Raw genomic sequence first — 23,617 nt, forward strand, 5'->3', positions numbered from 1 at the left:
TTTTTTTTTTTTTTAATTTCCTTTTGTATTAAGGTTTTAATAGAGAGATAATCATGGGATTGGAAAAAATCCAAGCCACTATGATGAAACACTTAAAACTCGGAAAGAATAAATTAAAATTGAGAAAGTTAGAAATCATGCAGAACAACGAGTATAATATGGTGGTTAGTAGAAAAGCAAGGCTAGGTGGAATTCCAAAGTACTGATCTTAGTCACCATGACCTCCATTTCTATCTACCTCCTTTTGGAAAAATGGGTCTGCAGATACATTAGAAGTCTTTTGGGAAGAAGACAAAACAAACAAACAAACAAACAAACCCAATGGCTATCTTTACTGCCAAAAAGGGACATTATATTCTGATCATATTCTGGGAAAAGTTTGTAAATTTCTGCAACCAAAACAGAACAAAGCTAAAAACTGAAAGGAGGAAGGGCAAGCAGGAGTAGAGTCAGATGACATGGTAAATGACAGCAGTTAATGAGGCTAAAGAACTTTTCGGCAGGCACCGGAGCAATAACCCTGAGAAAAGACAATCTGTTTGGAATTCATCAGGATGGAAAACAAGATTTGGCGATAGCTTAGATGTGAAGGAAGTGAGAAATAGGAAGAACCAAACATTTGATCATAAAGGCTCAAAATGTGGTCTGTGGATCACCACCAGAAGCATCACCTGGGAGCTTGTTGCTAAACCCACCCTGGACCTACAGAATCAGGATCTGCATTTTAACAAGATCCCCAGGTGAACAGCAGGATATTAATGCTTGAATATGCTGCATTGGCTCACACTAACTGTTTGGAGGTGCAGAGGGGAGCAAAAATGACCAGGGTGGAGGAGGAGAGAAGGGGTCATAGGAAGGCAATACACCCCACAAGGATTTGAAGAAGCGAGAATACTTACAAGAGATGCTACAAAGGGAATAAAATGGTAGTCAAGGGAGGTTAAATTTAGGAGTCATTAGTGCCAAGTCACATGCAGTCATCAGAGTAGGTACAGCAGCTGGGAGAAAAGTGTAAAAGCCAAGAAGGCTGGAGGGCCTAGAAGCAGCCTGTGGGTGCCTCCCGGGAGATGGGGAGGTGAGGAAGCAGAGAGCAGCTGTGGAAGCAGTCACAGGAGGAGCTCCAGAGCTGATTTATCATCCCGACCATGTTGCACCCACTAACAAATACTGATTTGGATAAACAGCGAACCCTGGGAGAGGCACTATCTCCAATTAAGAGATCACAAATCCACATAAATAAATGGCAACCAAAGGCAACCATGGTCTGCCTAGGTAAATCCCAGTGACTTCCTAGGCATTTATTACAGCTACTGAGGTACAGAAAGCTGCTTTATCACACAGCTGTGGGGAAGCCATAGTCCTCAGGTGGATAAAATGGACAAAGAAGGAAGTTAGCTTTTCTGGAGAAAGGACCAGGGCCTGAGCAAACCACTTGATCTCTGAACTTCTCACTGGGTTCACATTCTGACCTCAGGGGAGTTTATCAGGATGGAAGGAGAGAAAGGAACAGTGCACAGCTGATACTGTGATTCAGATTAGAGCAAAATTGGAGGCGCCGTAGCAGTGACGAGCCTGCAGTTCTGGTCACAGGCACTATTTCTGAGTCCTCAGGGGTGAGCAGGTAGGAATCGGACAGAACTAAATGTTTAGCAGTTTCTTTAATTATGAGTTCAGCACTGCCTAAATATACAGCCCCTGTGACAAATAAATACTTAATGTAGATTGTAAACCCAGCAGAAGGCAGAGGCGACCTTCACCCAAGGAATTTCATTCGGCAGTGTCTGGATGATGCGCCCCATAATGTTCTCATCCCTGTGCAGAATCCTGCTCCCGTCTCTGGCATGGGAACATACCACAGCAGCGCAGCACACCTGCGTGAAGCCTCTGTGACGTGCGTACAAAGAACTGAAAGAAAAAGCGTTCTTTTAAATAACAAACCACGAACAAGGCAGGCACAGTTCTTTTTTTAAAGAAAGTTTTTATTATTATTTTTTTACATTCTAGGATGTTGTGGAGCAGTTGAGAGAGGGTGAGAGGGGAAAGGGGAAGGAAATGGGATGGAAGAAGGAGGGACAGGATTGAGGCCTGTGGCACCCCCCTCATTCCCACAGGGGAGACTGGGGGGCTTCCAGTGGTGGCTTGGGCATTGCCAGGCTGGGTGCAGATGTCAGGGGGTGTGGCTAGACACAGTTCTTGATCTGATGGAACTTACAGATAAGAACATCTGGAGAAAGTGCTAGATTACTCTGCACAGAAATGCCAAGGGAAGCTGGAATAAAAGGTAATGTATAGGCAAATCCCGAGGGATGACTGGACACTCTCCAGGTGGAGGCTTGTGTAGTTGTGTTATAGACACAGCAACAGTATGGCCAAAGGCATGGGAGCACAGATGTGGTTTAGGATCTGAGCCTCCGGCCCATGTGTCTGACGTGAATGTTGAGAAGTGAACAACTTTGCCCTCCTTTCCCTGTCCTTCCCCATTGGCTTATTTTCTGCCATATCCAGTCCCTCCAAAATGCCAAAACTGTCTCTTAGACACTGATTTCTTCCAAGGTGCAACTTCAAAAAACTCTCACATGGAGGGCGTGTCATTTTCTGGCATAAGAGTAAACAACATGAAGTAAAAATAATTGCATGTCTAGGGAAGGTAGGACCACAGGCAATTCCTTCTGCTTCCACTTTGGAAAAATGGGGTATAGTCACCTGGTAAGAAAATGGTGAGCAGTGGTTTAAGGTCCTATAAAGCTACTGGTTCAAGTGAAAATTCAGCATCATTTGTGCTTAAAAAATCAAATTCAGTGTAAGCTTAGCACACCATGCGTTTGCTCACTCGGTCCTCTCACATATGTTTGTGGGGCATCTCTTGTGCAAAGCATTATTCTGGACACTATAGCAGAATGTGCTATACACACACACACACACACACACACACACACATACACATACAGATATAGATATATAGCAGATGGAGAAAGCAGGGTCCTACTGATTTCTGAGTGATCAGCCATCTAGTTTGAATGACAACATGCACGCCAGAGAACACAGTGGAATGTGGCACCTCAAGTGCTAGAGAGAAGAAGACATTTAACACATTCTCAATAATCAGTGGAGAGATTGTTTCCCTGGATGCTGGGTCACAGTGAATTCTTAGGGTGTCAGTTCTAATCTCCCCCAGGACACAATGACTCTTGCCCCCAATTTTCCATGTCTTTTGGGGCTACGCACATGTTAGCCACCCTAGCTTGAGATAAGCTTGCAAAGATGGTCTGAATGTTAAAATAAAAATGTGCAAGAAATGAAGAGAGTACCAAGGATGGCCAAGGAAAAAAAGGCAAGATCAGTTTTGTTTTTAGATAAGATTCAGTCAAGAGATCTTGAGTCAGTCAGGCAGAGAAAAAAAGGATTAATTTTTGCTTCAAGAAATAATTAATTTTATTCATGAATGAATTGCTACTTAGAGACGTGTATATGTAGAAAGGAGTGAGGTAGACTTCAACTGGAAACTGTCACGACACAGATGCAGGCAGACAGGGACACTGGCTAGTCATGTGGTCTTTTTAATTTTTTCCTTTCAAGACAAGAGCTTTTTCTGGGTCAGGGATTCTCAATACATTCTTTTTTCTTTACTCAGCTTCTGCCACATTTCTCCCACCTCAGAGCTTCTCACATCTCCCACAAGAAAATTATTTCAGTACATGGAAGCTCAGAACACGTGAGTGGCACGTGGGGGCATCTCTTCATGCAGCACATACTTATCAGGCATCTGTGAGTGCTGGGCACTCCACAGGTGTGGGGACACAGCCATGAAGGAGACACAGGCCAGGCCTCGGGGAGCTCTGCCCTCTGGAAGACCCAGGCGAGAGAATGATTAGAGTGGGCTGAGGTCTGTAGCACAGTGAACGTCTGTGCGAGAGGAGTTTGGTTTCCATGCCAGTTACCCATCTTCTCCCACCCCAGGATTAGAAACAGGTGTACCTGCTCACAAGGTGCTTGGCAGGCAAGCTGGGTTGCAAATGAGAGTATGAAGTTGAGTCTGAGATGAAGATCAAATCCTATAATCTCACCCCTGCCTCAAACTAAAGACAGCTGTTCATCTGACTGGTTTGCCTAATCCTAAATGAGGCAACTGGAGAGGACCTCACTTCGTCGTGCAGACGGGGGTGGGCAGGAGGCCTCAGAGGGAGCTCTGCCAAATGAGCTAGCCGTGAGGAGCAGGAGGATGAGGCAACTGGAGAGGACCTCACTTCGTCGTGCAGACGGGGTGGGCAGGAGGCCTCAGAGGGAGCTCTGCCAAATGAGCTAGCCGTGAGGAGCAGGAGGAAACAATCAGAGGGGGTGTCTGCTTGAGGGCATATATGAGCAAGAGACAGGAGCCTTTGTGAGCAGGGATCTCAATGCACGGTCTCTGCATGGTAGTGAAACACAGCCCGAAACAGCAGGCGCTCACCCATTTCCCTGATTTTCCTATGGGAAGAAGGGGCTAAGGGGACAAAGAAAATAGATGGTTCCGAGAGGGCGAAAGAATTGGGCAAAGTTACTATTTAGCTGGGGTGGGTGTGGGGGAAGCAAAGAATTTATACTATGAAATATTAATAACAATAATAATGGCTGTTATATTTTGAATGCCCATCATATGCCCAACATTTCACTAAGTGCTGTGTAAACATTAATTAGGATTATCTCAATAAGAACCTTACAAGGGTGTGCTATTTGTACACCCATATTACAGATGAAGACACAGTTTTAGAGTTGTGTGACCAGGGTCACACAACTGGTAAGAGGAAGAGCCAGCACTCAACCCACGAGATAGGGGATCTGACCATTATTATTTAACCAAATAAATCATGTGAGTCTGGGATACTTAATGTTCTGAGAGAAACGGTGCCTCCAGTTTTGCCCACCTGTGCTTTTTGTCCCTGTTCCTTTGGCACCCCTGTAGATCTTTGGGATGTAAAAGACAGACTGCGAGGGGCTGGAGGGTGGACTCAAAGACCCTGAAGTCCTCTATTCCCACAAGAGTTCTCTATCTGTGCTTAGGCTCTGGGGAGCCCTGAGTGGGAGAAAGCTACAGACAGATCTTTCTGAAACAGTGCACCCACGGCAAATTCTGTATGTGTTGGCTTTGCACTGCCGGTGTGTTTCTACAAGGGTGAAGTGTAGATAGAATTTCTGTAAATCAAATCCTCTACTACAGGGACACTTAATGCTATTTCTGAGATGCAGAATCTTATTTCTTGCCTGGCAATGGCTTATGAAAATTCAGTGTTAAGCAAATCCCTAGTGTTGACTTCAGGATCAAGTAGGTACTGATTTATAAACACATGTGTCCACTTGGAAATGTCTTATATTTCAAGGAATGTTTTTATAAAACCAGAAGAAACCTTTGGTGCTGCAAATAACCTCTGCTTATTGTGCTTCTTTGTAAATTTGGATTTTCTTACAGTGACAAGATTGGTATATGCTCTGGGATACTCCCACTTGCCTTCGCATCCACAGCACAGTATGCAATCAGATGAAACAGTAAAAGACCTAGAGGCTGGGGCTCCTGAGTCAGTCTTAGGATTTGCAGGTATAGCTTGGGCAGATTAGGGCTGTTATAGCCAAGGCATGTTTGGGAAGGTTGCAGGAATCAGGCAGGACTCCCTGCTGTGTCTTCCTTCTGCACCTGTTTAATGCTCTGTGATTCTTCTGCCCTACCAGACTCTCCTCTAAGCCCAGAAGTGTGTTCCTCCCACCCCCAGCAAAGAGCAAACAACCTCTGGCCATTAGAAAGAGCCAGAGTGAGCAAGAAGTCTCACTAGATGGTCAGGAGGGCCTGATGGGGCAAAATGAGCCATATAGCCAGGACCAATGTAGCACCAAGCCCTTCACTGCAAGCCCCAGTGCCCAGGAGAATTCTCGTTTTCCTTGTGTGCCAGAAGAGCCCGTGCATCACCTGGGGACATGCTAGTGACGGAGGAGGGACAGGAAGGAAGACTCTTTGGGGATTGAGTTCTCCTGGCTCCACAGAGGCATGTAAACACCTAAGGATCCCTCGACATGGGCTATGTAGTTGGTGTACTAGTAACAGAGGTAAACTTTAGCGTCTTGCTTGGCTGGTGCTGTATAAGTTCTAAGTTGTGAGGGCTTGGAGAAGAAGAGAGGCAGGGAAGTCCTTGAATGTTGACTTGGTTCATTGAGAAATGCGTGCACAAGTGGGACTCAACAGAAGAAATGTGACTCTGGAGGTTGATAATACATTCTTTTGCTTTCTACAACCACTAAATAGAGCTGTGTGCATTTTGGTGTTTGCATATCACAGCCAGGCCAGAAGATGAAGTCAGAATCAAAGGGTTTATTAGCTTGGGACAAGAGGCCAAAGCTACAAAGACAGCATCTGGTTGTGCAAGGAAGCCTGACAACATGAGATGGCAGATGAGAACAAAGTGATGCCCAAATCTGTGAATTAGAAGGAAACTTTAAAATCACCTGTTTCCCACCAAGTGTAGACAACCACTCTTCAAACGCCGAGGAAGGTGGTCACACAGCCTCAGCTCAAACAGGGTGTCACGAGGTGTGCTGTGGATTGATTGAATTGTGTCCTCCAAAGTCCATATAGTAGAAGCTTAATCCCCACTGTAACTGCTGAGGGTGGGAAATCCTATTATAGTAATTAAAAGGTGGGGCCTTGAAGAGGTGATTAGATTGTAGGACTGTGCTGTAGTGAATGGATTAATAATGGTGGTCGGGTGTGGTTCTGAGGCTTAAAAGACGAGCACGTGAGAGTCTCTGCCATTTTCTGCTGAGACCCCTCCATTGCTGTAAAACCACCACCAAAGAAGACCTTCACCAGATATGTTCCCTGGACTTTGGACTTCCCAGCCTCTGAAACTGTAAGCAATACTTTTCATTTTCTAATAAATCACCCAGTTCCAGGTATCTTGTTATAAGCGACAGAAATGGACTCATACAAGGTGTTCACTGAAATTTCCATTGAGCAGCCCAAAACGCTATAAAGGTCTTTCTGAAGGATCCCTATCCTAGCCAGCCCCCCCCCCCCAAAAAAAAAGATCTTCTGGAATTGAAGCATAGTCTTTCTTCCCACAATTTCCACTTATTGGTTCTGGGGTCCTGGTTTTGAAAACAGTTACTGTTCACTCCAATTAGACTTGGTAGCACTCCTGAACTTCCCTCCTGAGGTTCTTTCTCTCTCCTCCTCTCACATTCTCTCTTGCAAGCTGTCCTTGTTTCCCCCGCCCGTCCCCCATCTTCCTTTTCCATCTTTCTTTGTAAAGAACATAAATAAAATTTATTTTGACAGACAGTTTTCTTCCTAAACCAGTTCCGGCTCCTCAGGAGCTTGCTTGCATGCTCATCTTTCAAAGCACTCAAGAATTTTGTCATGAATCAACCCCATTGTAGAGTTTCTCAGATCAGGTATTTCCCTCTCCACAGACATCTTTAACTTCTTTCCCTCTATGCAAGACTGTCCTTGACTTCTATGCAAGTTCTCAAAGACTGGCATTGGTGGCTCTAAGTCATAGGCACACATCAGGAAATGGGGTGACAGCTCTGGAATTGAAGCATCCGCACTTCGAGAAAAGCTGGAAATGTGTGCTGAAGTTGTGGTTAGAGGATGCATGTTTTTCACTCGGGTTAAGTGTAGAAAAAAACATTCTCACTTTTTCTTCAGCTTCTTAAAGTATTGCACCCACCTCCTGTTTGGTTTGGTTTGGTTTCTGTGGTTAACCATGGCCAGACCTGAACTCATCATGTTTCCTACCACACTTACCACATCTCCTATGTTCTTTGCTGTCTTCCTGGCAGGACCAGCAGCCTGGCTGCTGTAACCCCATTTCTTCCTCATTCCAGTCCCCATCTGGGCCGCGGGGCTTCCATCTCAGAACTGTCTTTCAAATCCAGCCTCTTCTCTCTTCTCCTGGCTTCATCGTTTACCACCTATACTATTCCCACTTCTCCAATGCAGCTTGCTGAAAGACCTCTGTTGGTCCCTCTGTACCCAAGGGACAAATCCAAGCCCATTTCCTCAGAACAAAAGTCACATCCAAATCCATCTATTCACGATTTCAACAGTCAACAAATAATCAACAGATACCGACCCCATGCCACTGACTGTGCCTCATGTTTCTTCCTGCTTTTCTTTGTTCCAGCCCCAGTGAACATCTCCAGGATCTCCCGGACAGGAGGCCCCTTTGAATGCCTTGTCTTTCTATATCCCATCTCCTCCTCCTGGAAAGCTCTTTCCATCTTCTCTGCCAGCTGAGCACCTGCTGATCTTTCAAACCCACTTAAATATTATTTCCTTATGAAGTCGTCTTTGATTCCTACAAGAGAGTTAGTTACTCCTACCTATGATTCCCCATCTGTCTGTTCACATTCCTGCTGTGGAACTTACGTTATGCATTTGTTTGTCTCTCTTTACTCTTCACTTGGCTCTGAGCTCCTTCAGGCAGAGAACACGTCTCATTTCACCTGTCCATCTCCAGCCTGCAGCATCATGTCTCCCACATTTAAGGATGAAATAATAGGATGAAACCATTCAGCGAAGGTAGGATGTTCTGGGTCTGAATTAGAGCATAACAGAAGTGGTTGAGACTCCAGCCTCTGGAAGCAGACGTCCTGGGTTGAAAGTGCAGTTTTGCTGCTTCTAGCTGTGTGACCTTGTGTAAGTTACTCTGCATCTCTGAGCCCTGTTTTTCTCATTAGCAAAATTGATAGAATAATAGCACTTTCTTTAAAGAGTTATTTGGTGATAACTAAAAAAACAGATTTGGTTTATTTCAAGGCAAATGCTTATTCTTTTAGTGAGGGGTCTCCCATGAGTAAATATGGAAAATAGTAGAGTGGGAAAACTAGAGAAGTATACAGAAGAGAAAATGGAGAGATTAACTGGGAAAGAAGAAAGAAGAGGCAGACTTACTCAATCAAACTTGTTCTACTGCATAGAATTGCATACAAATCAAATTTATCACTTAATCTACATACTGCTCTCCCTAACTATAGCCTGAGTTCATCTTTTCATTGATTTTTATAGTTATAGATAGTTCAAAATAAATCCTTAATAGTGACAGGTGCTTTCCCTGAAGAGCATGACTTATACACCAAGATCTCACAGCATAAAAGTCAAGGCCTCAAAACCAACACCATTTCCCATCTAGACCCAGAAAGCAAGAAGAGAGACCCCATATAGGTATGTCACTGAGCTGAGGAAAAACAGGAGCATGCCTGTTTGACCACATGGACAAGGATAAAAGCAAGTAATTGAAAGGGACCCATATCCAGATAGGCAATAAAATCAAGAGCCAAGATTATTTCACCAGGTTAGAATATTGGATTGATACAATCAAGATAGTATTCAATAAAGTAGGCTAATTACTAAAACAAACAGTCCCCAAATCTCAGTGACCTCGTGAAAGTTTGTGGCTGTTTTTGCTTATGTCACACTCCAATACAACTTATGGAAGGAATAAAAGGAGATGGCTTCGTGAAATCATTCAGGACCAAGACCCCTTCTACCTAGTCACTCTGCCATCTCTTAGACCTCAGAGTTCTCTTCTGGATCCTGGTAGGTAAGAAAAGAGAAAGAGCATTAAAGATTTTGTGGGAGGTTTCATGGGGTAGGCCTGGGTTCATATCCCATTGGCCAGTCACATGGCTACACTTAAATGCAGAGGAAGCTGAGGGAAAATTCTCCATCTGTGAGCCGAGGAGGAAAACAGAAACAGCTTAGAGAACAACTTTCAAGCCTCTGCCATTAGGGGTTGAATGAAAGAAGAGGGTGAAATGCAAAGCCCTAAATTTAAGTTAAAAATGTCTGTTTCACAAATATAGGATATAGGAGGCCAGACTTGGCTGTGACACTTATTAAAAAAAAAAAAAAAAAAAAAATCTGGGGCTGGAAAGAAATATGGGGTATTGGTTGACCATAAGATTACTGTTAGCCAAGAATATATTTGTCTTACAAAATGAACATAATATTCAAATGCATTAATAAAGGAAATTTATATGATAGAAAGTACATAGATTTTCTTCTAAGCTATGTGTCCTTGACTAAGATACTTACATTATCTAAGCCTCAGCTAGCCCAGCTATAAAATAGGACTAAAGCTTGTGGCCCCTATCATTTAAACTATTGCCACAATTATGCAGATTAAGAACCCCCAGAACTCAGTAGCTTAAAATAATAATGCATTCTCACTCATGCATGCGCAGGATGGCTGTGTTAGCTTTGCTTCAGGCTGCAGGTCTGCAAGGAGGCCATTAGGTCTTTCTTCCAATGGTATTTATTCTGGGGCCCAGACTGAAAGGGCAGCACCTGCAGGACCTGGGGAAAGCAATTTTTATAGTGAGGGCACAGATGCAAGAGGGAGGGTGGAAACACACAATGCCTCTTGAGGTCTTGGCCAAGAATTAGCACTGTCATTATGCCCTCATTTCTTTGTCCAAAGCAAAGTCTGATAGCCAAGCCCAATATCAATGGGGGAGGGAAGTAAACTCTGTCCATATGAGAGAGTGACACTGCAAAGTCACATGTCAAAAGGCGTTCTAATACAGGCAAGAAAGACAACTCAATCTACCACACTGACATTTGTAAAATTGTGGTGATGATTTAAAAATACGTAAGGCATCCAGTCCCGTTCTGGCAACATGGGAGCTCAGGACAGTGATAGTCACAATGACGATAACAATGATGTATTCACATTTTGTATTCTAGTGTACTCTCAGTGGCTCAGAACACATTTACTGGATCGCATTCAGTTTTGGTTACCATCTTTAAGAAGAAATACATTGACAAGCTAGGTTGTAAGCAGAAAAGGTTGAGCATGAAGGCCTAGGGATCTGGAAACCATGTTGAGGAAACTGAATATATTTAGTCTAAAGAAGAATAGCCCATATAAAAAGTAAATGTACTCAAATAGCAGAAGGGCTACCTCACTGCAAAAGGAATAGACTTGTAGAATACTGGAAGGAACTGCTAGTCTGTGGGAATTCTCTTACAGTCAAGTTGAAATGGGAAGCCCCATGAAGACATTTGATAGGGAGAAGCATGACGTGGGCTGTCAGCTTGCTAAGCAAAGACAAGCGGTACGGGAGGTAAATGGTGGTGAACAGGGCTGTTTTCTCTGTAGTTGAACAGGTGAGCTGTGGAGGAGCAGTTTAGGGTGTCAGGGAAGAACTGGGGTTTTTGTGCCTAAAAAAATACATATCTCAGCTCCCTTTTAAGTTCCTTCTGGTCTCATAGATCTACTGGCCCCTCATTCCAATGTTTCTGTTGTATTCCGTGTTGATTCTGCAAACTCCCCACTCAGTGCCCTTTCCATGTCCCCGAGCCCCAGCAGGACAGCGTGAGACTCTCCAAACAGTGATCTCCTCCTCCTCCTTGAAGCGTGACTCTCCCCTCCCCATTTCTCTCAATCAGCTTTAATTAAACTGTTTGAAAGCTGCAGCTTGATTTTAATTAGAGCAAAATTGGGAAGATTAGAATGAAATTGGCCAATCATTGTTTACCGGCCGTTGTTTGAGAACACAGCAGGCTGCTAAATTACCTCCATGCCAGCCTTCTTGAGTTCTCCCATACAGTGAGAAGGATGGGGGCACCAGGACATCAGGGACGGCTGGCCTCCTTTCTGCTCTCATGTCTCAAAGAGTCGCAGAGGCTGAGATATTATTTAACCAAACGACTTCTGGATTGAAGCCTTCCTGCCTGGGGATTTCTCCTAGCCACAGTGGTAAACGAGGAAGAAGCATTACCTGAGAAGTATGACAAAGGTGGACAATGGTCCCTGAGCTTGAACACAGGTGACCGACAAAGGCAGAAAATCATTAGTAGCATGACCTGGGTTCTAGTCAAACTCTACTGCTGGTCAACTGAGACTTGGGGCATATCCCTTAGTTTTTCTGTCTGTTCACCTGTAAAATGTTAATAGTGGATTAATGATATTTGCTTTTCCTCTTTCCCAATGTACTTGCATAGGTAAAACAGTAGAGCATGTGTGAAAATTATAAAAAAGAAAAAAAAAAAACTAAAGGAGAGCACTGCACCAATATAAGAGATTATGGTTTTTATTATCATTTCTTTTTATAGCTCAGATTAATCATGTCATATTCATTATAGCAGTAAAGGCTCTAATAGCCAAGTACATTACAGTAATCTGTTGTTGAGATAGAAATCTCCTGATGATGTGATGTGTCTAGAAATACTGCCTTCTGTACAGAAGCCAAAGTGTGATACATCCCTAGGCCCCCCAAAATGTACAGCTAGAGAATGTGAAACCATCTCAGCTGCGTTGCTGAGGTAGATAAATGGCATCCCTCAGTGTGCATGTTGGCTTTGGCTATTCCTGTTCATGTGAGTTTTTCAAGACAAAAAATGTGAGCCCTAAGAAAAAGAGAAAATGGTAATGTCTTAGCTTGATGGATTGATTTCTGAGAAAGGAGCAGTAGCCCTGGATGTAAGGTATACTGGTGGAAAAATGAAGAAGGATTCTTTGCATCTGGAACTCTCTAGGAAAATCAGCAGTACAATGCTCCGTGGTGCTTACTGAGTATCCTGTGTCAAGTTGGCAAGTCTCAGGCTGATTGGGGAAAGGCAACCCTCCAAGAGAAGGGTGGGCTCTGAGAACAAAGATGTTTGCATTTATCCGGAATTGGTTGGTATGTTAGGAATTTTCCCGTGGGTATTAGTTGATGGTTAAAGGAGACAAAGTCAAGTCACAGGAAAAATGTCCTTGGCTTAAAAACAATCCATCTTTTTTGCTCCGAAGTTCTTTAATATTTTATTCAATAACTTGTCCTGTGTCTTCTTCATTTTGGGGGGGAAACTAGCCATGTTTTTTCTTACAAGATATGGTTCATACCAAAACTAGTTTGGAGAATGATGGCTCAGTCCCTTTCAGCACTAAAAGTTGGATAGGGGTGCTCCTAAATAAATAAATGAAGATTATTAGAAATAGATCAGGAGGGCCAAAGAGTAGAGAAGGGCAAACCAAAACTAGTTTGGAGAATGATGGCTCAGTCCCTTTCAGCACTAAAAGTTGGATAGGGGTGCTCCTAAATAAATAAATAAATGAAGATTATTAGAAATAGATCAGGAGGGCCAAAGAGTAGAGAAGGGCAATATTCCCTACCATGACAGCCCACTCCTGTCATTATCTGCAAAGTGGAGCTTGGAGCTGGGCACTCCATTGCTGTCTTAAGCCTTCTCCCCAACCTCTCCGGAGTCCCAGATCCTATTCTGAGAAACAGCGCCTCAGTGAGCAGGTGATGGCTGGTTGGCTCCACTGGAAACAGCATTGATTCCCTCCCCAGTAAACNGCAGTACAATGCTCCGTGGTGCTTACTGAGTATCCTGTGTCAAGTTGGCAAGTCTCAGGCTGATTGGGGAAAGGCAACCCTCCAAGAGAAGGGTGGGCTCTGAGAACAAAGATGTTTGCATTTATCCGGAATTGGTTGGTATGTTAGGAATTTTCCCGTGGGTATTAGTTGATGGTTAAAGGAGACAAAGTCAAGTCACAGGAAAAATGTCCTTGGCTTAAAAACAATCCATCTTTTTTGCTCCGAAGTTCTTTAATATTTTATTCAATAACTTGTCCTGTGTCTTCTTCATTTTGGGGGGGAAACTAGCCATGTTTTTTCTTACAAGATATGTTTCATGCCAAAACTAGTTTGGAGAATGATGGCTCAGTCCCTTTCAGCACTAAAAGTTGGATAGGGGTGCTCCTAAATAAATAAATGAAGATTATTAGAAATAGATCAGGAGGGCCAAAGAGTAGAGAAGGGCAATATTCCCTACCATGACAGCCCACTCCTGTCATTATCTGCAAAGTGGAGCTTGGAGCTGGGCACTCCATTGCTGTCTTAAGCCTTCTCCCCAACCTCTCCGGAGTCCCAGATCCTATTCTGAGAAACAGCGCCTCAGTGAGCAGGTGATGGCTGGTTGGCTCCACTGGAAACAGCATTGATTCCCTCCCCAGTAAACTATGCCTGGAGTCCAACTCAGGAGGAACAAGTGGCTTCTAGCACACTAGGACACACTGACACTGGATAAGATAGTGCCAAGCCCGCAGGGGCTCCAAGGCAGAGGGGACAGGTAGAGCTGCATGTTCAGGATACAGGAAACGTGACTTTCCAAATGACAACCATGTCAGTGCTTTGAAAATGGGCTTCAACATGCTTCTCCCGGCAAGGTGGAAAGATAAAAGATCTATTAGAACATGGTAATGGAATAACCTGGCTGTTAGGACGAGGTCTCAGCAGAACCACCCACATTGTGGCCTGCAGTATTCATTACTACTAGATTTCAGTCTCATCGAGGTATAGTTTATTTATTTATTTATAAATTGCTTTTATTAAATCCATTTGCTTTATTGTTCTTTTCTTTTTTAAAGATAAATTTTATTGTGTCTATTCAAGGTGTACAACATGATGTTATAGGATACCTATCTAGAGTATAATTATATATATATGTATGTTTTTAAAATACTCTCTTCCTTAAGGCTTTATATGGAGGGAGGCTTCACAGGTAATGACTGTTCACAGGGGCTGGATCAATGTTCTCAGTTTACAAGCCCTAAATTGGTACCTCCGCATGCAGCTGCTGGAAATAACACCCAGGACGGAAGACCCTGCTGTGCTCTTTCTGAGCCTTTTATCTTCAGGCACGAGACTCTGCAGGGAGATTCTTCCAAGGCAGATTTCTTGTTGACCTTGTGTAGCACAGAGGAACACAGTGCTGTAGCACGGCTGGTGACATAAGAGTCAGTAGCTGTGACTTGGAGGCACCACTTTTTATTTACATGTTTTGAGTTAGGAACACCTTGTAGCCATTTAGTATTCTCATCGGAGACCCTTTTTCTTCAAACCCAGAGCTGGCCCTGTCCAAAGCCCTGCTAATGCTCCTGTTACCTAAGTTCTGCTACGGCTGTGGTTTGGTTCAACTCTCCTATTGCAGGGCCCCTTTGGATTCTGCGGAAATCCCTAAACTCATGGACAACCAGAAGCATCATTCATTGGCAGTCTGGACCATTAGTGCTAAGCAGTGTGGGACAAAGCTAAGTTCTGCTACGGCTGTGGTTTGGTTCAACTCTCCTATTGCAGGGCCCCTTTGGATTCTGCGGAAATCCCTAAACTCATGCACAACCAGAAGCATCATTCATTGGCAGTCTGGACCATTAGTGCTAAGCAGTGTGGGACAAAGATAACTATGAGTACTTCAGAATGTGTATATGTATCTTTATACCTAAAATGTGCCGAATGTCAGTGTATATGGCTGATATGGCATACTGGGTTATCCATTCCAATCTGGATTATACTTTTCTTAGACTTTGTTTTGGTTGTTATTAATGATTTAATGGGTATGTTAACTCTTTGACAGAAATATATATTCTTCACTCTAGGCTAATCTAAAATACGCTAGAGGGAGATGCATAATGGACCGAACTTCTGTTAATTGTAGCAGTTTACTGAAGCACACTTTTTTACAGGCAAAATATATGGCTGATATGGCACACTGGGTTATCCATTCCAATCTGGATTATACTTTTCTTAGACTTTGTTTTGGTCGTTATTAATGATTTAATGCGTATGTTAACTCTTTGACAGAAATATATATTCTTCACTCTAGGCTAATCTAAAATACGCTAGAGGGAGATGGATAATGGACCGAACTTCTGTTAATTGTAGCAGTTTACTGAAGCACACTTTTTTACAGGCAAAGTCCACGTTAAGGAGCTCTGTCACGCTTTGGCTCAGCCTCGGGGCCCTTTATGTGGTGTCCTCTGTTGTTCCAAAGGCACTTCCCATAGGGGCTACAGGAGTGTGAAATGTTTGCTTTCTCCAACTGTTTACTGTGTAACAAACACAGTGGGAGAAGATTTTAGTAAAAATGGCTAAATTGAAATGGAGATTTACTTGATGTCTTAATTGAAACAAAGATGATGGCTTAATTGAAGCAGTGTATGTTAATATAATTGATATATAGAAAACGTCCTTTTCCTAGAGGGGAAAAAAAAGCCTTGATTATTTTATTGCTTGTGAAAAACCTGCTAAATAAAAAATCGGAAATGAACATTTATTCTTTGAATAGCTCAAGCTGATTTCCAGTATTGGCTTCTGAGGTTTTCAGATGCTAAAAAGAACCAGGTTAATAAGTTTGGTAAGCATATTTTTACCACTTTCTGGATCAAACTCTATTCACAGATGTTTCCCCATCATTTTGATTCAAAGAAGTTTGCCGAAAAGCAGGGAAGAAACTTACTGGTGTAGAAGAGAAAACCACTGGGAGCCCTCAGAATCTGACCCTCTCTGTGGCTGAAGCCTTATGCCTAACACTGAGTAGACACCACAGTGTGGTTTACTGTGGCAGCGCGTATTGCTTTGTTTTAAAATGTAGCCCCTTATATGCATTCTTATATATTCTTTCTCCAATGAAACTCTCTTTCTGTCTCTTTCTGTCTCTGTCTCCCTGTCTGTTTCCCCAGCCACACACACATGCTCCACTTACAATAATCTCGCGTGCCCTTTGAGTTTCACAGGTGGAGGTAATATAGTATAGCGGTAAAGGCAGTGTATCCTCTAGACAGATTGTGCTTAAATCCTGACCTTGACACCTACTGGCCATTACCAACTGGATAAATTAATTTAGTTGTGCCTCAATTTCATCATCCATAAAATGAAAAGAATTATATTTCCCCCCTTATAGGGATGTTTTGAATATTATAGTAGCTAATCCTTATAAGATGCTTGGAATGCTTAGCACATACTAAGAATTCATTAAATGTTAGTCATTATTTTTTATTATTTGCTCATAAAAAGCTTCCTAAGACAGTATCATTCATTTTTCTAGGTCATTTGTTATTCTGTGTTATGATTTCCTAAGCAGCCATAGGAGTAGGATTCAGGCCTTAAGTAGGGACTTGATTTTTTTCTGGGTCTCAATTTCTCCTCTTGTAAATGGGCACATGGAGACCGCCTTAATCCAGAAAGGTTTTGCTGTGGTGTAAATGTGGCACTGTACTTTGGATATGCAGTAAATTAATGTTTTGTGTAGATAATTAAAGGAACAGAATGTACCAGGTAATGAAAATACTTTTGTTAAAAGATAGTAAGCATTTAAACAATAAATGCAATTGTTGCATTTATTATAAATGCACTTAATCTGATCTATACAAAGGAAAACAGTGCTGTAGAAACAGCAATATGGTATTGACCTAGGTTTTAAACTCAACTCTGCCACCAACCAACTGTGTGACTTCATCCAAGTTACTTTCTTAACCTCTCGGGGTCTCAGTTGTTGCTATTTATTGCTACTATCGTCACAGTTGCTGTTAATAGCCTGGAGGAGGGTCAGGAAGCTAGCTTTTTGTTCTGGTTCTGTTACCAACTGGTTATGATGCTTTAGGCAAATCACTTACCTTCTCTGTTTCGTGGTTTTCTCATAACACGAGGGGTTGGAAAGATCTTCTTAACCGGGTATGCTGCAAATGGGTCACAGGGATGTCTGTATACTGACCCCTCAGTCCTCGGAAGCAATTGGGCAAGGTCTCGGGAAGCAGGACTCCCTGCACTTGTCTCCTCTGGTCTGAGTAGCCTCATTCATTGACTCCAATGCCTCATATAAAGAGAATTTTCCGTGTACACAGTAAAGCAAAAATGATTGGCAAATATTACTCAAATGTTCCTTCCAGTTCTAACAGCCTATCTTTCCTCCTGGTAGTTGTGTGACATCAGGCAAATTACTTAGCTTTTTGAGTTTCAATTTCCTCATTTAAGTAAGATGTACCCCAAACTGTCTATTGGTTTGAAGAAGTATATGAGCTTCCAAGTCTGATGTCAGACATAGGAAGATGAAGACTAAGTAAAAGTGCCAAATGCCAACACTGCTGCTTGTTTCGATGACCTTTAACACTAGGAGTGTGGCAGGGATTGTTGTCAGAACCAGTGCAGAGGGATGGACATGTTGATCATCAGCATTTGGGCAGAAAGAAGAGCAGAGTTTGATCAAAAGTTTTTTTGGATTTTTTGGTTTGTTTCCTCACTGGACTTTGGAGTGCGGATAGTGGACAGTCATTGGGAGTTATCCATGTCCACTGAAGACAATACAAGAAGACCCAGACTCAGTTTACCAAATCCAAGTAATAGGCCAGCAGTACCTTGATTTGTATTTTAAAATGCACAAAATTATGCCTATGTTACATTTTTATAAATGAAATCTGATTTTCTCATTGATACATGTACACATTTAGAATGTTGTCCTTCATTTTGGATCAATCATTAATTGGTTATTACTCCCATGTACTCTCATCCTGTAACTTTTTTTTTTTTTTGTCAAGTTGTCAATATCCTTGCAAACAACTCTAGACTTAGGAGAGCTGTGTACTTAAAACAAGTGACTTAGAGAATCTCTCATTCAATCATTCCACAAAAATATGTTGAATGTCTACTGTTGTCCTATTGTTAGAACATCTAACATTGTTTTATTGCTGGAGATACAGTTGAACAAGACAGAAAAAACTCTGCCCTCGTAGAGTTTATGTTCTAATGGGAGAGAGAGAATAAAAAATGAATTGTGTCAGGTAGTGATAAGCCCTACAAAGAAACATAGACAAGAACACGGGGACAGAGAAAGGAGGAGGATGCTCTTTGGGATGGGAAGGTCAGGGAAAGCTTCTCAGAAGACGTTCTGCTTGGCAGCTCTAACTGAAGCGACAGAGCAAGCCATGGAACAACCAAGTTTTACTTATTAGATTTAATGAAAGTGGGGCCCACCTCTATGGTAAGATGGCCTTTCCTTTCAGTGAGGGGCATTGACTGTTGAAAGAAATTATGAAAAATGGAAGAATACCTTTTTCCGCCCACTAGAAAAATAATAGGATAGAAATTATTAATTAATGAAGTCTAGATGTGGCCTATTCCAAGGTAGGGGGCCTGGGTTTGATGGCCCTAAGGAATTTTTTTTGTTGTTCTTTGGTTTGTTTTAAGTAACCTGATTTTATGACTCATCAAGGCCAATGAGAAGATCGTAGTTCCCGTCCAGACAATTAGAAATGAGATTGATCAATGGTTCTTCACTCTGCAGTGGAATTTGGGTTAGAAAATGCTTTTGACAAATACCCTGTACTATAATTAAAGTTTACCATTTCCTGTACAAGAGAAATAACTGATAATGTATCATTATGAACTTGCCTGTTCAGATAAATAAAACCACATAGTGAGAAATTTTAAAGACTTTTTTGGAACCATGAATTATCAGTTGTTCATATTCCTTTGTTTTCCTAGTACTGTTTGGCGCACCCTCCTCCTCTCTACCTCAATCTCTGGAGTTAAATAGAGGGATTCTCTAACCTCAATGTGGGCATGGGTTTTTAAATTTATTTTTAATTATTTTATTTTTCTGCAGCCCCATCATTAGTTCTCTGTGGATTTTTGGGAAAGGTTAGACCAAAGTTTAGCACGGTTGTGATGAGCAGGGTTGGATGGGTGAGGAGGTTGTGAAGATTCAACATTTTAGTGCTCACTAGGGCAGTGGAGTTGGTTCTTACCAGTATAATTCTGGAGACAGCATAAAACTCCTTTGTTACTAATGGATATGATCCTTTAAATTTCTTCCTAGGACAAAAATTCCCCTTGGAAATCTGTTCCCTTTAAAATGCAAACATTTTAGTGAGGAGCAAAGCATGAAGATTAAAATCCTGCATGAAATTAGAAAGGAACTTCACCATCTTCTAGAACAGGGCTTCTCAAAATATGGGTCCACTTAGTTCTTTTCAGAGTGTCTGTTGATATTTGCACTGAAGATACAAAACCAATGGTGACTAAAACTGCTGGCATCTTAATTTTAATAAAGGCAGTCATACCAAATGACACCTGCAGTCACGATTCATTACACACTTGCACGTGAGTGTGCACACACTCACGCACATACATCACTAGCTTCACTTAAAAATGTCCTTATAGCAGTAACATTTATTAATTTTATTGTGTCTTGACCCTTGAGTATGTAACTTTTTAATATACATACTCAAGGGAAATACACATAAAGCATGTCTGAGGCTACTGAAGTTCTATGGTTGTCTCAAGAAAGGATACATTTGTGATTGAGTTGCAAACTAGCCACTTATTTCATGGAACCCCATTTTTCTTGAAAGCACAACCAACCGATAAACTATGGTTATTCAGATTTGAGTGTTTGCCAGACATTTTCTCATGAAAATGAATGAAGTAAGCCAGCCTCTTCAAGAAAACGACTAACAATATTGGTTACCAATGATAAAATGTAAGCCTTCAAACAAAAATTAGAATTTTGTAAAACTTGTATTCATCATCATGAGCTTGACAGCTTCCCAATATTTAAAGACTTTTCTGATGAGATTGGTGGTGATATTAAGTAATGTGATGTTTTGATAGTATGTAATGAAAAGTGTCAAAATGTAGAAGATGTGTGTAACTCAGTGATCCAGTATTTTCTAGATGGCCAATGCATGATGTTACAAAATCACAGAGTGGAAAGATACATTCGAAGTATAATATAGAACACTGAATTTTAATGTAACAGAGTATGAAAATTTCATTGATATGGTTTTAGATTCCATACTGTAACTAACTTTTAAGAAAATATCATTTGTTTAGTGTGGTACCAAAGATAAAATCCACAATTATGGCAACCGATTGAATGCAGTGGCAAATATAAGAATGCAGCTCTCTTCTACTAAGCCAAATATTAAGGAGATTTGCAAAAATGCACAGCAACACCACTCTTCTTGTTAAATGTGTTTTGTTAAAAAGCATACTTGTATACTTGACATAAAAGTGTTATTCATGTTTATTATTTTTATCTTTAAATGAAATAATAAATTTCATTTTCTCAGCTTTAATTCCTAAAATGGTAAATATCAATAGATATAAGCCACATAAACAAATGTGGGGGATTCAATGATTTTTTAGGAGTGTGAAGGAGATCTGAGATCAAAAGTTTGAGAACTGTTGTTCTAGACCAACCTCACTGACTTTACAGATGAGTAACTGAGGCCAAGACAGGTGATGTGACTCAGCCGCTGTGTGACGATTGTGACTAAATCACAGCTCTGAAACCAACACAGAGTGGTTTTTTGTTTTTGTTTTTCCCTGCTGCTATAAATGCCTTCATGTGAATAAGCTAATCAGCTACTCTCCGATGAGAAAGTTGGGTGGGAGAGGCTGTAATGAGGTCAGCCGAGATGGGGTTTTCTCACAGCCTGGAGTGACAGGCCAGGTGAGAGGGCAAGGTGCCTCTGCCAGGCTCTGTGTGCCTTTGTCTGGGGACATGTGGACTGGGAGGAGATGAGGGGGTGCCCGTGGAGGAAGAACATGACCGACTTCAGGTTCTACGCCTCGTGTTCTGAACGACTATTAGCTTTTTGTGTCCCTCGGCTCTTCCTCCAGGGAGTTTGCCCGTTGGAAAGTGAACAACTTGGCTCTCGAGAGGAAGGACGTCTTCAGTTTGCCACTGCCTCTCGCCCCAGAGTTTATCCGGAACATCCGCCTCCTCGGAAGGAGACCCAACCTGCAGCAGGTTACCGAAAACCTGATCAAAAAGTACGGCACACATTTCCTACTTTCCGCCACCCTTGGAGGTAAGCATCACCACAAGCCCAACTGCTCGGTTGCCAGGTCATTGGAAATAGCTTGAAGTCCCACTGCGTACAGCTCCAGCAGTCTTTCTGGGTCTTTTGTTTTTCTCAGCCTATTATTGCTTCAGAAACGTTTTCTCTCTGGCGTATTTCAGAACAGTGTAGTCTCTTGATATCCAAGTTCATCTCAGAACATTTTTATTTGCTTATAAGCATCCTCCTGAGGAGGGGGTGTGGGGTAAGGGGGTCGGAGGACAGACAGGCTGTTACCGAGCACGTGCCAGCAGGGGGCGCTCCCAGTTTTCTTTTGACTGAGCTGTCTAACCACAAGGCTTCTTCACTTACTACTATTTCCAGTGGCTGCAATCGTCAGACCCATAGGCAATGCAGATGTCTGTTGAGTCCCTGACCCCTGCTTCCTCTCTATAAGGATTGGTAACCGGCCAAACCAATTCCAGTGATTCTGGGCTGGTGAATCATCCCTGGTGGGGTTGGGGTTGGGGCTGCGGATGGGTTTGGGGGTAGGGGTTGTGCAGCCTGTGACTGGGATCCAGGGCAGAGTCAGAAGCTCTGAAGAGACAGAGTTTTCTCTGCCTCGGCAAGAAGAAAGCAGGATTTAAGATAGCATTTAGCTCACCGTCCGGTGGACCAAAAAGAGTTCTTTGAGGTTTCAGGCCAGCCGCTGGCATGTGGTGGGTGATGAGTGTTTGATGGTGAGAAGGGAGGTAGAGTTTTATTCAGGGCCTTTGCCGTTTCTGGGGGAGCAGAAATAGCCATGATGACTTCTCTTCAATAACCTGAGAGAGAGAACTTTATCTCCCCCATGGAGGTAGATTGCCTGAGACAGAGATCAGTAGAGGATGTTAAATGGATAAGCTGGGAGGTGGGGAGGGCCTTTCAGGTAGTGAGGCCTGCCACCCTGTGGCACAGTTGGATGAGACTGCTCTAAAGACGACAAGGGATGGGGGGAGAGGTCCACAGCATCGTCGACCCTGGCCAAGGGTTTCATGCTCGTGTTGGTAGGGGATTCAGGAGCAGAAGGCCTCACCGACGAACCCATGTTGTTTGCTACAGGAGAAGAGTCTCTGACCATTTTTGTGGATAAGCGGAAACTGAGCAGAAAGACAGAGACAACAGGAAGTGCCCCTATAATTGGAGGCGGTGGCAACAGCTCCGCAGTGTCCCTGGAGACGCTGCACCAGCTGGCAGCCTCCTACTTCATCGACAGAGAGAGCACGCTGCGACGGCTGCACCACATACAGATCGCCACGGGGGCCATCAAGGTAATGGGCTGAAAGGCACTGGGGGAGGGGAGGGCAAAGAGAAGCCAAGGGGGAGGCCAGAGCCCTCACCAGCTCAGGTCAGCCAGGCCTGACTTATCAAAGAGGAAAAGGAGCTTTCTGATGGAGGCACACCAGTCCTCAAACATGGTCGGGTCATTCATTCTGCAGCAAATACCTATGGAGCCTCTGCTCTGAGGCTGGCTCCAGCAGGGGGACTGTTGTGAAAGGTCAACAAGGTCCTTACTATCACAGAGGTTACATTCTAGCAGCGGATGAAGAGAATAAGTAAACATACCAAAGTCGTTTCAGATGATATAAAGAGCAAACAGGGTCATAAGGTGTAGATACGTTTGCTGGGGTAAGAGGAGGGAGCAGCTATTAACTGAGCAGCTATTATGTGTCAGGCACTGTTCTGGGTCCTGAGAAATACAAGAGAGGACAAAACATATAAAGTCCCTGCACTCGTGAAGCTTAAATTCTAATAATGGAGACATAACTTCATAAATATGTAATGGCAGATGGCGATTAACGGTATGAAGAGATGGAGCCAAGTGAGAGGATAGAGAGTGATGGGGCACGGCTGTAGGGAGGACCTGTCTGAAATAACGTCACTTAAGCAGAGACTTGAATGAAGTGAGGGAGCAAGCCACAGGGGGGTCTTGAGTGAGAGCATTATAAGAGAAGAGTAAGTTTCCTAAAGGAGGAGCACGCTTGGTGCAATTGAAGACA

The 23,617-nt window shown here is 42.8% G+C and overlaps 1 protein-coding gene across 2 annotated transcripts in view; it reads left to right on the forward strand.

Moving 5' to 3' along the window:
* BRINP2 (bone morphogenetic protein/retinoic acid inducible neural-specific 2) overlaps positions 1-23,617 on the forward strand; it is a 108,935-nt gene that overhangs the window by 64,962 nt on the left and 20,356 nt on the right. For both annotated transcript variants that reach the window (XM_008580058.1, XM_008580060.1), the window contains exons 3-4: positions 21,418-21,608; positions 22,680-22,888. In XM_008580058.1, coding sequence (XP_008578280.1) covers positions 21,418-21,608; positions 22,680-22,888 — 400 coding nt within the window. The remainder of the gene's footprint in view (positions 1-21,417; positions 21,609-22,679; positions 22,889-23,617) is intronic.

Source organism: Galeopterus variegatus, unplaced genomic scaffold (assembly GCF_000696425.1).
Source record: "Galeopterus variegatus unplaced genomic scaffold, G_variegatus-3.0.2 Scaffold2010, whole genome shotgun sequence".
Taxonomy (NCBI): Eukaryota; Metazoa; Chordata; class Mammalia; order Dermoptera; family Cynocephalidae; genus Galeopterus; species Galeopterus variegatus.